This window comes from Paramisgurnus dabryanus, chromosome 13, assembly GCF_030506205.2.
Source record: "Paramisgurnus dabryanus chromosome 13, PD_genome_1.1, whole genome shotgun sequence".
Classification (NCBI taxonomy): domain Eukaryota; kingdom Metazoa; phylum Chordata; class Actinopteri; order Cypriniformes; family Cobitidae; genus Paramisgurnus; species Paramisgurnus dabryanus.
Genome location: NC_133349.1, coordinates 3,182,801 through 3,197,850, shown reverse-complemented (window position 1 = coordinate 3,197,850; position 15,050 = coordinate 3,182,801). Strand labels below are relative to the sequence as shown.

The 15,050-nt window shown below is 36.4% G+C and overlaps 1 protein-coding gene across 5 annotated transcripts in view; it reads right to left on the bottom strand.

Annotated features, from left to right (window-relative positions):
- Positions 1–829: 829 nt before the first annotated feature.
- The window catches only part of satb1b (SATB homeobox 1b), a 65,041-nt gene continuing 50,820 nt past the window's right edge, over positions 830–15,050 (bottom strand). For all 5 annotated transcript variants that reach the window (XM_065298921.1, XM_065298924.1, XM_065298923.1 and 2 more), the window contains 2 exons: positions 8,618–8,824; positions 830–4,839 (listed from right to left, as the gene is read on the bottom strand). In XM_065298921.1, the coding sequence (XP_065154993.1) occupies positions 4,273–4,839; positions 8,618–8,824 (774 nt within the window). In that variant the 3' untranslated portion in view covers positions 830–4,272. The remainder of the gene's footprint in view (positions 4,840–8,617; positions 8,825–15,050) is intronic.

Sequence of the window (15,050 nt, the reverse complement as noted above, 5' to 3'; positions counted from 1 at the left end):
AACATTTGAGTCGAGGGCCTCCATGGTATAAGGAATTTTATTTTATTTAACATTTTCATCAAGTCTTGAAAGACCTGTTAGTGTACACATTAAAATATTAAACTTCACAAAGAAAAAATCTTTTCGCGTTATTTCCCCACTTGCAATAACGCCTGTGTTTAGACGGCTGTCAGACTGACAACAACAGGTTGTGCTTAAATTAGCAAAGAAACTACAGTTATGCATTTTCTATATTACAGTTATGTACATACTTGCCTGTATCCTCTCTCCTGTCTCATGTACACTATACATACGGCATATGAAGGTCAAGTGTTGCCAAAGCAATGGCCTTTGTAGAAAACACCACGTACAGTAAAACCAAACTGCATGGAGTGCTGCATGATATGCATTGAAACATAAGATGTTGTACAACTTACCCTTATCTTGCAGTCAGCTCTTTTACTCTTTGTCTTTCCCTATGCCTGGGTGATAATTTGGGGTTACAGTGTTTAGGGAAAACTCATTTATGATTACATAAAGGTCATATAGACACAGACGTTACTCCGCCAGAGAGATTTCCACATCCGGCTCTGAGCATCACCTGGAGTTCAATGAGAAGTCAACACACCTTCACAGTTTTACACCTCCAATCCCTGCTGATCAACTCACTATCAGAGCTTTAACACCTGCTGTCTATTTACCCTTAAACACATTTATAATACGACTTTATCCAGCCATCACCCGGGAGAGCATCTCTTATTAAAGAAGCAAGTGGTTTGACTTTTTCCAAAGAGCCCTAACCTGTGGATACTCTTTAATGCGTCGTCATATTAACGCAAAGATTCTGGAGAACAATACAAACAGTTTAATTGTGTCATTAACAATCAGTTACCACTCCTAGTCAGAACATTTCTGCATAAAGAAACCAAGTAACACATATAAAACAGTCAGTCGTAACAAAATAACTGGTGATCTCATTGCAATAAACTCATAAAAAAGAAACACTTTTTTTATACATCGTATTTTTACAGGAATAGCTTTGAATTTGTTAACCGAAGGAAGACACATTGCAAACATCGATTTCACACAAATTGCATATGTTTTCATCTCTCTAAGGTGGTCTATAGGTTAGTCATTTACCTAAGCTTATTTGCATGATAGTAAAAATTGCATACGACAGTAATTGTGAAGCTTGTAGCGTGAGTTGCTTGACGTACAGCACTTTTTTTAGGCAACCGTTAAAGCACATGGTTCCATTTAAAACGTTAAGACACTTCTGATTTTACTGCCCATCAAAATTACATCTCCAAATAGAAAAAGATCAGTAAAATGAAAAGCGTCCAGTGACGGCATGAACCCCAAAATAAATAATGCAGGACGATGAGAAACGAACAAGGTTGTGATTCACATTTCAAACGGTGGAAATTCAAGATATTACAGTGACCAAAGTTTTGCAAAATAATCTAACATCGGCAGTGCCATATATAGTACAAGGCATTTGTTGGCATAGACTGTATAATTTTTTTACAATTAATATATATATGTCTATATATATATATAGAGAGAGAGATTCATATTTCTTCAAACCAAGTAACAAGATTGAGCCGCTTTTAACGGTTTACCTGCAGGTTATATAGATCAAGAGTAAATCTTCTTTACTCATTAGCCAGCAGTGCTCGACTCAGTATTTTACCATTAAGGCCTTTGTCGTCTCCTCTTCTTCTCCGATTTCATGCATGTTTTAAAAAAAATCCAGTTAACATCACACGTAAACATCAAAGTCTATCAAACGCCATTGACTTTCCTTTTTTTAAATCAGTAGCTCAAAATCAGTGTAAAAACAACAGACAAGAAGTGCAGTCGGCAAATATCCACAGCAAAACATACTTTGATCGAAAGAAATAGTTGTGAAATTAAAATTTCGTCATTATTGAGTCGCCTTTATGTCATTCTGAACCCATGTGCCATTCTTACATTTCTTTAAAGAATCTCTTGGCTGCTTTATTCATGTAATAAAAAGTGAATGGGAACTGGGGATCTCTTGCTCCAGACTGAAACAAAGTATCATAAAATCCTCATTAAAACATTTCCCGGACAGGGCTTATGCTAGTCCCAGACTAAAATGCATGTTTAAGCTAACTTAATTTAAAAACATCTTGCCCTGACTTATCTTAACAAATATCAGTGCCATTGTTTTGTCTCAAGATGCACACCAGTATTGTTTTTTTTTATATTTGTAAAAACGGCTTAAAAGTCTTAATATAACTAAGGCCTAGTCCTGGATTAACCTAAACCCTGTCCGGGAAACCGCCCCTATATGTTCAAACTTCTACGCTTTTGTGAGGAAAAGTCTGGATTCTAACACTGCATCCAAAATTGCATACTTCCATACTATAGTAGGCGAAAATCAGTAGTATTCGAAAAACAGTATGCAAAAAACAGTACTACTACGTCAAGTGTGCATTCGATGGACATTTTACTATCCGGTGAGCCCCCGGGAGAGAAGTCACCCAACAGAGAAGAAGTAGGGGCGTCATCATATTAAAAAATGTCGGAAAGCATTAACGCATCTCTATTCAAATGCAAATACATAAGTAAAACATTTCTCACATCATTCAAGTTAACGACTCGCTTGTTGGCAGTGTTTGGGAAAGTTACTTTTAAAAGTAATGCATTACAATATGAAGTTACTACCCCAAAAAGTAACTAAATGTGTTACTTAGTTACTTTTCATGGAAAGTAATACATGCATTACTTATAAGTTACTTTTGCGTTATTTCTTCATACTTGGCTAAGGCTTGATCTCTTTCAGTTTTATGACTTAGAAGTTCTGCATTAAGAAATTGCATATTTCCATCACAAAAATGTCAAGCTCTGGCCTGCCATCTCCGTTTTCTGACTCAAACGTGACTACATTCAGTTTAATTCCGCACATAATTTTTTAATAAATAATTTTTTTAAATGAATTAAAATGAAAAGTACCGAGCCCCTAAGGTGGCATTGGAGTTAAAAAATCTAAAGTTTAGTTCTCACGTGAGCATGCGATAGTTTCACGTGCGCACGCAAAACTAAACTCGATAGTTTCATGTGCACATGCGATAGTTTCACGTGCGCATGCGAAACTAAACTTTATTTAATTTTTGCTCCATGTCCCCTTAGGGGCTCCGTAGAAAAGTAACTCGCATTAGTTTTTTAAAAAAGTAACTCAAATATTAACTCTTTCCCCGCCATTGACGAGATATCTCATCAATTAAGAGAAAACGCTTCCCCGCCAATGACGAGATTTTCCGTCTTTCCGCAATACCGCTATTATCCACCAGGTGACCGCATCTTTTTAAACCCGGAAGTATTGCCCTATGGCAAGCTGCTGCATGTCCGTGTCTGTTTTAAAGATCGCTCTGAATGGGATCTCTATGAAAAGTCCGTCACAAAAATGGAATTATCTCTGCTTTTTGCTCAAAATGTGGTGATTTTGCAGAAACCTACCCATATTCAAAAGCTGATTGCAAAAGAACCCCTAAAGGAAGGATGAAACAGGTTTTTTTGTTTGAAAGCAGAGGGTCTGTTCTTTCATTTGGTATATTGTATGTTTATATATTTAAAGAAGAACATTTTCTGGAAGGCATTAAACTTTGGTGAAAATCATGAAAAACACTGGCGCTGGCTGGCAACTTTTTTTAAAAACGCTGGCGGTGAAAGAGTTAATGTGTACATTTATAAAGTAATGCGTTACTTTATTCGTTACTTTTTTTACTTTTTTAAGAAAAAAAGTTGTAATGCGTTATTTACTTGTAATGCGTTATCCGCAACACTGCTTGTTGTTAGGATGATGAATTTCATGTACTGTTTTAATGGTCAATGAGTATGTACTTCTTCTAATTCAGTACGCACTATCCACAGTATCCGAAGTCATTATGGATCACTACATGTTGACAGCCCCAGTCCCCATTCACTTTCATGAAATGAAAAAGCAACCAGGATATTCTTTACAAAAAACGTCTTAAAACGTCTGGTTCGCAACAACACTGGGCTGAGTAAATAATGACTAAATATAAATTTTTCTGGTAAACTTGGTTCCTTCTGTAAAGATTTTTTTTGTTGGGTTTGTTTTACATAGTTTATTGTGCAGATCATTGAAATGAGTCTTTACAGTGAAATAATACACGCTTTACAAAATCGTGAAGGTGAATGACCTCTGTATAATTCAGTCTTGTGTAAAAAGTCCAGAGACAGAGGCAAAGAGAACAAGAGAGAGAGATACTAGAATCAAATGAAAGGTCCGCGAGGCCAGTGTTACTCTTTAGCCTCCTGCTCAGTTTGGGCCTGACACGGAGCGTGAGCTTCAGGCACCATGTGCTCTTCCATTTTTATGGAGAACATGGAGCTGTTGGTCTGCACGCTCTCATCAAGCTCCGTGATAAGCTCGCCTTCTTTGAAGTCCGTTAGGCCCTCGTCCTTGTTGTTGTTGTTATTGGATAGGAAACCGATGGGCGTCTCTTTTAGCTTGCCGGCGTGGTTGACGTAGAAGCGCTGGTTCTGGAAGAACTTAATGATGGTGTGTTTGGGCAGGTCCAGCTGTGCGGAAAGGGTGTGGATGGCCTCCTCGTCCGGATACAAGCCGACGTCCTGGATGAAGCTCTGCAAGATGCCCAGCGCCTCCATGGAGATGCGGTTGCCTTGGCGACTCTTGCTTCGGTTGTCGTCCTCAGTCTCTGCGGGCGAGGCCGTGGAGGGCTGTCGGGGTGGTAGCCGTGGCCCCATCTGTTGCTGCTGCTGCATGGGCTGCTGGGATAGAGGAGTCTGAGATGGGTGTGGCAGGGGCAGAGGTGTCTGGAGCTGAGAGGGGGGCTGTTGATGAGCCTGAGAGTAACAAGGAAGAGAGAAACGGACTGCGTGTCAACTTTCAGTAAAAATGTACAAGCTTAATTTTCCAGAAACTTTTATATTCAATTGTCAGTCTAAATCTTTTTTCTTTTAATTAAATAAATTTACATGTTGGCACAATTATATTTTTGTATACAAAAATTATTTCAAGCATTCAAACATACACATTCAGTTTAAAAGATTTTTACGATCACAGTAAACATTTTAGTCAAGTGATTCCAAGTTTTTAACTGGTAGTTTATGCTAGTGAATAGTAAACAGCACTGTTAACTGAATGGTTATCAACTACATGTTTTATCATATAAGTATTATATAATATTTATTATTTAAATAACTGTTTTGAGTATTTTGTTTTTCACTTAGATGTTAAATAATATCTAGGTTTTATTTTAGACTTGCTCTGAGGTGTGTGTTTCAAATTCTGTCCATCAAGTTTGAAATAAAGAGAAAATAATTAAATAAGTGTACACATTATTTCAATGAATTAAACACACACTGGAAAAAATTACTTTCTTACTTAGTATTCTTGTCATGTTTTCAGTAGAAATATCTAAAAACTCTTAAATTAAGATGCTTTTTAATAAGTTTATAGGCAAAAAATATACAATTCAAGTAAATTTAAACTTAAAACAAGCAAAAATAAGTCTAATAAGTCTAGTTTTGAGACAAAAAAAAGTATACAATTTAAGTGCTTAAAACAAGCTAAATTATCTGCCAATGGGGTGAGAAAAAAAAGATAAAAAAATAAGTTTTCTTTTTTCTTAAACACTTAATTTAAGCAAAAATTTCTCACCCCATTGGCAGATAATTTTGCTTGTTTTAAGCACTTAAATTGTATACTTTTTTTGTCTCAAAACTAGACTTATTTTCTTAGGTCAAGAAAATACATTTTTAGATATTTCTACTAAAAACTAGACAAAAATGTTAAGTAAGAAAGTAATTTTTTGCAGTGCATGCCTTTCTTCACATTGTTATTTAAGTCATATCACATTTATTTGTAAAGCACTTTTTTAATACATTTCATTGCTTCAATGTAGAAAGAGAAAAAAATTAAAACCACAAAAAGCAGGGAAATTTTTAAATATATAATATACAATTTTACTGTCCCAATGAAATATTAGTAAAAATAACTATATTATGATATATCATGTTATGAAATTGAAATAAAAGATTAGAAATTACTCAGGAATAAAATTATATTAATCTGGCCCATCAGCACATATAATTCAAAATTGGGGATTTACACTGAAAAAATGACTTCTTGCTAAGTATTTTTTTCTTGTTTTCAGTACAAAATTCTTAAATCAAGATTTTCTTAATAAGCAAAATGACCTAAGAAAACAAGTCTAGTTTTTAGACAAATATACAATTTAAGTGAATTTGTGCTTAAAACAAGCAAAAAATCTGCCAAAGGGGTGAGAACATTTTCTTGAATTAAGTGTTTTAGAAAAAAAGTAAACTTATTTCAAGATATTTTTTTCTTACTCGATTAACCAATTTTTTTGCTAGTTTTAAGCACAAATTCATTTAAATTGTATATTTTTGTCTAAAAACTACACTTATTGATTTATAATTGAGAATTATTGAGAATTTTTAGATATAAAAATAAATAAATAAATATATATTTCTACTGAAAACAAGACAAGTATTTTTGTCTTGTTTTCAGTAAAAATATCTATTTATTTTTTTATTTTTTATTTATTTAAAATAAATAAATAAATAAATAGATATTTCTACTGAAGACAAAAATACTTAATAAGGAAGTCATTTTTTGCAGTTTACTGTAGTTTTACCAGCTCATCAGAATATTACCATAGTAAAAGCAGCACTGTTGATTACATATCAAACCCTATTCAAATACCAGATAAATAAAACTCAATGTGCAAAATGCACAAGTGAGAGACGTATAGTCTGGGTACTTGCGTTGTCTGTATGTCTATATATGTATAGACCAACTTCACATTGCTTTATGGCATGCTAGCTCTGAAATGTGCCATTGTTTGTGAGTTTGGGGCATTGTAGCATGCAGCTGGGAAAAATTCCCAAGAGAACATGCAATGCGTGATAACATTTTAACAAATGCACAACATGCTCCAGATAACGTATCAAAGACGCCAGAATACAATAGACACAAATAAATGGTACTTGAGTTTGTTATTCAGCAAGACTTCTGTATGAAGTAAATAAAGCTAAAGTAAACTTATTGATTTAAAGGGATAGTTCACCAAAAAATTAAAATTCTGTCATCATTTACTCGCTCTCATGTTGTAACAAACCTGTATAAATGTCTTTGTTCTAAAGAAAACAATGGAAGATGTTTTTAAGGAATGTTTGTAACCAAACTGATCAGAAGCACCATTGACTTCCATAGTAAGAAAAAATACTATGGAAGTGAATGGTGCTTCTGATCGGTTTGGTTACATTTTTGGGTGAACAATCTTACAAATTTTTGATGTAAGGGACCCCCACATATGATAAACCTTTAGCAAGGAACCCATTTCCTTAATATATATCTATATTTTTAAGAACATTTAAACTGAGTTAGATAAATAATAATTGTGATATCACAAAGGTATCATTTTGTTGTAACAATTTTAGACTTGCTTTAAAGTTTGTTTCTTAAATGCTTTCCATCAAGTTTAAAATTAAGAGAAAACAATTAATTGTGTTATAAATCACAATCCACACCACAACTATATTAATAAATATACAGAGGAACAATATTGTTGGGATGTTATATAATGTTTGTTTTTTCAGCTGATACATGACAAAAAATTGACAGCCAATCAAAATACATTTACATTTAAAGCGATCACAAATTTAAAATGCAAAACTGCAACGAGCGAGCTTAAAATAAACATAAGGTTATATTTAGTTGGTGTAGATCGTTATCATTATAATTATTATCTCTGGTGTGAATGGATCTTAAGGCCTTAAAATGCTCTCATCTTGGCAGACATCTCACTATTAAAACAAACTACAGTATAGTACAACCACGATATCACCTATCAGTTCGTTCTAGCCTTTAACCGTAGTAAAGTCACTGTAATCGCAGTAAGTTTCCTGTGGCTATTGCTTTTATTATGCCACAGTTTGTGTCTGAAAACTTTGAATGTTTAAAATCCTCCCCAGCCGTGAGCAGATCTCATTGCCTTAAGTGGTGAAAATAGAAGTGACAAAATGTTTTTCTTCGCCGCATGCCATTTTCTTGGATTGACCATATGTTTGCGAGTAAACAAAATAATATGTGATCAAATATGCAGCTGTAACCGGGAAGAACTTGGGGGATTTTTATGATTAAATATGGATTTTGAATAGTGACGAATTTATCAAAAAAGCCAGATGTCTTTAATATCTAAACACAGACGAATGGTGTGGCTAATGACTGTTTAACTTGCACAGCGAGAGAGAGAGAGAGAGAGAGAGAGAGAGAGAGAGAGAGAGAGAGAGAGAGAGAGAGAGAGAGAGAGAGAGAGAGAGAGAGAGAGAGAGAGAGAGAGAGAGAGAGAGAGAGAGAGAATTACAGGTGTTTCACAAAGTCACAAAACACCTCAAAAACTTCAAGTGATCAAAAGAGATTAGACATAATTTCGCCAAAAAACAATAGTCTAAAAACAAAGGCTAACCATTCATTATAAACTCATTTTATTTTATTTTTTGATGATGAATTCATCAATAATTCTCATAAAGTTTTAAAAAGTAAACACTTTACCCGCATTTAAAGTATTTAAGCATGTGTTTGTTTGACACTGACCTGCAGTGGATCTGTGGGTATGTGCATCATATGCGAGGGTCTGTCTGCGTGATGCTGTTGCCCACCGTTGCTCTCCTGCTCGTATATGGCATCACGTTCCGATTGGGACAAACTGAGGAACCGGCGGATCATGGAGAGGTTCTCCCAGAGCGTGCGGTTCTCCGGGGACGGATCTTCTTTCCAGCGCAGGAGTTCACAAAGCCAACCCTGTTTAAGCAAAGACGTCAGATGGAGAACGTATGTACACAGCACAGTATACATTGAAAAATAAAACATCTAATTTTGTAATTTACTTACAAACTTGTGTTGTTGAATGGTCATGTTCTATTTGTATTCATATTTGCATTAATAAATACAAATAATAAATGTGTCTGGAGTGCAAACCCCTACGTTACAGCTCTGGCATCGGGACCTACAACTATTTTTTCCCCACACTTGGCAGATGACTTGAGACAATTTACAGGCCACGATTACAACAAGATTGGTAACAAAGAATTGAAAAGAATCGCCTGTCACCATCACCGTCAAAAATTAAATATTGATATTAACTCTTTCCCCTCCATTAAAGAGAAAACGCATCCCTGCCAATGACGAGTTTTTACGGCAATCTATATTTCCGCTAGTATCCACAAGGTGGGGCTTTTACCCAACTTATAAAACGGTATGTATGTTTTGATCATCATTCTGAATCTGATCTCTAACAAAAGTCCTTTAAAAAAAATGCAATTATCTTAATATCTTTGAAGAAACCTACCCATATTTGGCAGGTGATAAAAACAGAACAAACGAAGCTAGGATGAAACGTTTTATTTGATATATTGTATGTTTATATATTTAAGATAATTTTCTGGAAGGCATTAAACTTTCTGGTGTTGGCTGGCATTTTTTTTACAGGCTGACGGGAAAAGATTTAACCAATGCTCTTGGCAGGGATTATTAAATTCACTTAATCCTGGAGTAATACCATTCAGAAATATCATGGTCTTGTCAGAATCCGTTAAACGCCACAATGATTGAGTAGCAAAGTCCTCTAAGTGCATGAAAGATGAATTGGGTGAATGACGGCATGCACATGTCGAGGGGCAAGATCTTTTTACCTGGTAAAAGGAGGTTTATTAGCCTGTGAAAACCAAGAAAACTTCCGGCAAATTTAGATTTGCTCTGCAAGTAGTCTGGCAAAGAGGCCATTCAAGCCCATTTCTAATGCCGAGAAATCGCGGCACCAATCAGAAACGTTGTGGTGGGCTTTACAGGATGACGACAGCGCAGCAGCAACGGTAAAGCAGATTTTGTAAAGCAGGTGTGAAACATCACTCGTTCGAATCATCTAACCTTTTTGTTAAAACCCAAGCAAAGAACAACACTCGAACCCTTCATATCTAGAAAAGATGTTATCGATGTTATCAGCAAAAGTCTGATATGCTAGCTTGCGACTTTGGTGGCTAAACGAATGGGTCTTAGCGAGAGCGATGAGCCCTCTGGTAGTGGTGCATTTGAGCGAGGTCCGTTGGTGACGCCCCTTTGGAAATTATGTCGTCTATGAAGCTTTGCCAGACTGTGACTCCGTTACTAGTAAGAATGGTCTGGTTTTAACCAGGCTAGAGGTTTATCGAATATATTAGGATTTTGACCACATTTTTGCACCTTTTTCCCTTTTTAAGTAAAGAGAGTCTAAAGATTTTTTTAGTAGTGGAGATTTTATTCCCATTGCCTGATGCTCATTTACAAGAAAACATGTCTGATGCACTTAGAGGGTTTTGAATTTGAACTCTTTCAATTATAAAATGCCACTTGTTTTGGTGTCATCATCTGATCATTTGGGACGATACTGGAAAGTTTAGGGAAAAAAACAGAGAACGAGAGTCAACAAAGCCGAGCTCAGAGCTCTAGTGTTGTGTTTTCGTGGCACGTTTACAAAAGTGATGCTGTAATCTCCAGGCCAGTGTGTGGCAGCACCTTTCATTTCCACTGGATTACCCAACAAACAAACAACAGAAGCCAGAGAGCTGCACGACAGAGATAACTCAGCATTTCTCTCGTCCGCTTTTTCTGTTCATCCCAAAAGCCACTTAAAGCCCAGGAGAGACAGAGAGACAAACTCATCACAGCTCACCTTGTTCTTCTGCCACCTTTATTGTCGGCCTGTTTTATTTGCATGCGCAGGGATTTGAGTCTCTTTCCTGCTATGATGTCAGCAGCTCGGCACGGTTCAAACACAAGCACACCTTATCATAGCCATTAAGCACACTATCATAAAATAATCCTCAATCAAACATCTGCAAACACAGAATGGATAAAACCACAAACAAATCCTACAGAGCGACACGGCAAAATGCAACACAGAGTCAACATGCAGACGAACTCGCGCGAAAGACAACAGAGGTATTAGCATTAATGCATTATACAATAAAAACAAAACAATCTCATGAAGTGCTTCAGAAACAATGTTCAATGGTCTCGGGGCCGCTTAACTCATTTGTATTTGTCCAATTGCGTTTCTTCCACCGTCTTGTCACAACGTTAGAGGAGACTGGATGTGAAAATGTTATCGGGTTTATTTTGCCCAAAGCCTACACATGGAAAATAGCAGGAGATGTCCCGAAACATCTTCTTTACCCAATTATAACCCAACTTAAAAAGTTTATCCCATCCAGATGTTCAGGAAGGGCATCTGTGAGGCTGGTGGCCGGGTGGAGATGTTCAGGAAGGTCCGTGAGCCCACCAGAAGCACCATTGTGTTGTGGGTATAAATAGCAGTGGGCATTCTGATAAAAATATTTTTTCTTGCACACAATGGCTGAATTCATGCGTAAAATTCATTCAAGCAAGCGAGATAGCGTGTGTCTATGAGCATGAGGGCCTGAACAGTCACAAGCTGCCAATGAGGACATTACTGTGAGAGAACAGTGTGTCGTTTATGTCCCTCACCCCAACCAACATGCCAGCGAGCACATTAATAAACTTGGAGCCCCAGATACCAGCAGTTAGCTAAAGTCACATGGCACCTTCTATACCTTTTTATCTTCTCATTTGCTGGTAATTATTCCCTCTTGGTCACCTCGTGGTCGTTCTATCCGGCCTGCCAGGGTCTCAAACGATCTTTGGTACAAACATCGACAAGCAGCTTAGGGCCACATCCCAATTTGCATACTAGACATTAAAAGTGTTGACGATCATGGGAAATAATTTTGAGATTAGTATTGGGGCGAGTGTTGGAGAGGTTACTTTGAAACTAGTTTAACAGAAAAGTTGTTAGCGGCACTACAGACAAAATGTACACCTCTAAACCGCTTTGAACCACGCTAAATCTAGTCAATTGGGAATAATCTCTTAAATATATAATTATCAGATACCAGTGCTGGCACAAAGACAATAAAGATCTGCTTAAATACTGCATACATTTGCACTAAATACAGCCAGTACAACTAGTAAATAACATCATTTATGTAGTGAAAAAGCAATTTAGACACCAAAACTGAAAATCCATGAATCATTACAATTAAACCAAATAAGTAATGACCAATCTCTGTAAAGTTACATGTGTAAAACCAAAACTAATGATGTAGCCTTCATCATCTGTTTAAAACAGTGTACTGGTTACCGGAACCAACTTCAGAGATACTAAAAACAGAAGGGCAATTTCATGCAAATGTGAACCTTATTATGAAAGTAAAGTTTTAAACATACTTATAGGTGCTAATTCTGGGGTGTTATCCGGGGCTCAGGCACCCACTGAAAATGTCCGAGCACCCACGGAAAAACGCTAGATATGCTCAATTAATTGAATCAGGAAATTCAATTTTTAAAATAAAGGAGCCTCTCTGATTGGTGGATCTCACAAGCAATATCTACAATGATTTGATGAATAAGCTTAATAAGGGGCGCTTCAGATTTATTGTCCAAAACCTTCCAGAAAATGTGACCACGCCGCTTCCCAGTCCCTCCAGAAAAACGCATAATCAGCGAAAGTCCGTATTTATATATTTTTTCAAATACACTGCACTTTTGCAGCATAAATGGCAGATTTCCGTATGCAAAATATGCATGGTTTGCATGATTTCATAATCCCCTGATTTTCGTAGCAAAAATCACATATATCTTTTTTCAGAAGAAAGTTGAAAAATGTAACATTTACTTCACACAAGCGCAGCCATGGGAACGTTATGAAGTGACGTGATTATGTGACGTGAACGTCATTTAAAAGCTCGAAAAGCTGCCAACAAGTTTTTGCAAGTTCCCGCAGTTTTTGCAAATTCTCAAAATTTTTGCAAGTGCCCGCAATTTCATTGCATAAAATTGGATAAATATCCCGCATATTCTATCAAAGATTTTAAGAAAACATGCCGCAAGATCAAGGATTTTTGCCCACAACAATCACCATAAAACTCAGCTGTTTTCTGGAATGAAAGGCAAGAAAATGAAATCTTAGATGTCAATATTTTGTGGTTTCATTATCCATGCAAAGTCTCTGTTAAAGTTTTTAAAGCATTTTTTGTATTATTTTCCATAGTTAAGTAAGTGCAAATTTTAGAAATGTCCCATCCATAACATTGCTTCTTCCTTATCAAATGCGCATACAAACATTTAAATAAAATAAATATTAATTGCTAAGAGACATCTTTTCTTCATTTGTCGGGTATTATTGCTTTTGGTTTATGTCTTTTAACTAAATTCCTACAAAGTATGTTGTCTCCCAAAAACTTATATCTGTTATTTGTCACATCATAACGCATGCATGTTTCCCTCATCTAAAATAGAAAACATGAGTTTAGACTGCTTTTTTCTATATTTGTCTAGACTTTATCATCAGGGGTTTAGAAAAATATCAACAGATGGTTCAATATATTGTTAATAAATGCATGAATTGTGCAAATTTCACATCCATAATGCTACAATTGCTCCGTAGTTAAAACGTTAGTTCACCCCAAAATTAAAATTTTGTCTTTACTGACTTTCTGGGTATTAAAAGTTGCCATGTATGGGGGCTCAATAAGCTCTCGAGATTCATAAGAAATATTTTCATTTGGGTTTTACGGGTGGGGAACGACATGAGGGTGAAGAATTAATGACAACATTGAAACTATACTACAGTACTGAAGACATCCGACATCATAACATCTCACAGACATCTCTGCATTTCCCAACTAAAAAAACTTTTGCAAAAAGTTTCTCTTTCGCAGACAAGAGGATGTGGGCTGTATCATCATGTGTGATGTTTATCTTAAACATTCATCTACACCATCCAGACTAGATTTTTTAATCCTAATCGTACGGTCCTAATCTAACACGTTACAGTATTTAGCATGGATGGCATGTAAATTGAGACACAGCAATGTTATCAGATGAGCCGGTAACTCTGGCACTGTTTCCAGGTCAGTGCTCTGCCCTCTACAGAACGGCTGTTTGCTTATCAGTCATCACATCACTGGCTGCGTTTTTCAAACAAGTCAGCAAGTTTTGCTAGAGATACGGCCCATATAGACCTGATGGTGTCCTCTATTAAACTAACACAAACTCCTGTCCTGTCACCTCTCAAAAACCAAAAGTTTGGGGCAAACAAATGATGCTTTCTATTTTTGATCGTTTTAAAATAAAGATGCTCATTGTAAGTAAAAAACAAACATCTTGATGTCAGGCAGAGGGCTGCAGCGTTTAACAGACAAAAGCATTATTGTTCATCTCTCCACCGCCCCTTCTGAAACTGGCACAGACTTGAGTTTTGGCAGACAGTGTCATGCAGATCAATTCGAAAGATAATACAGTATGTTCAAACCTGTTTTTCACCGCGTGCGGGGCCTTACGAACGAACGCGTGTGGGGTTTGCGGATGTACGTGTGAAGGAATTGGAACCGGCGCGTGCGCTTCAAGTCCATCTGTCGGCTGAAATATATTAATGCGCTCGCACAGCATATGTGAATCTTCTGCAACAATAAGCAAAAAAAAAAGAGGACCAAAAATAGGCAAAGAATGGACTGCCTTTTTTGGATATCTTGTTATGCAAATAGATCAGCGCTCTGTATTATTCAAATGCTCTTGGCATGGCAGAAGAGAAAACCAGGCCAGTGCCCCAGATGAACTCAAACAAACAGAGACGTGTGAGAAAACCACAGATGTGGTCAAGCAAACAAAAATCGACTTTACTGTGAGCTGTGATGATCTGATAGACATGATGGCCAACACAGTGATATTGTTTATAGATGCTGTAAAGCTCATAAAAAAGTATAGTTCATGACTGCGAATCCATGCTAAAATATATATATATATATATATATTTTGTAATGCACTGTTAAAAGCATCTGGCATATGCATGCATGTACATGTAAAGCCTGAAACAATAGACGTAAGTGTATGAAACACTTAGGAAACAAAATGAAAATTGTAAATATCACCCATCCTTATAAAGAGGGAAGTTACTTTTATTTCTCACATGTCT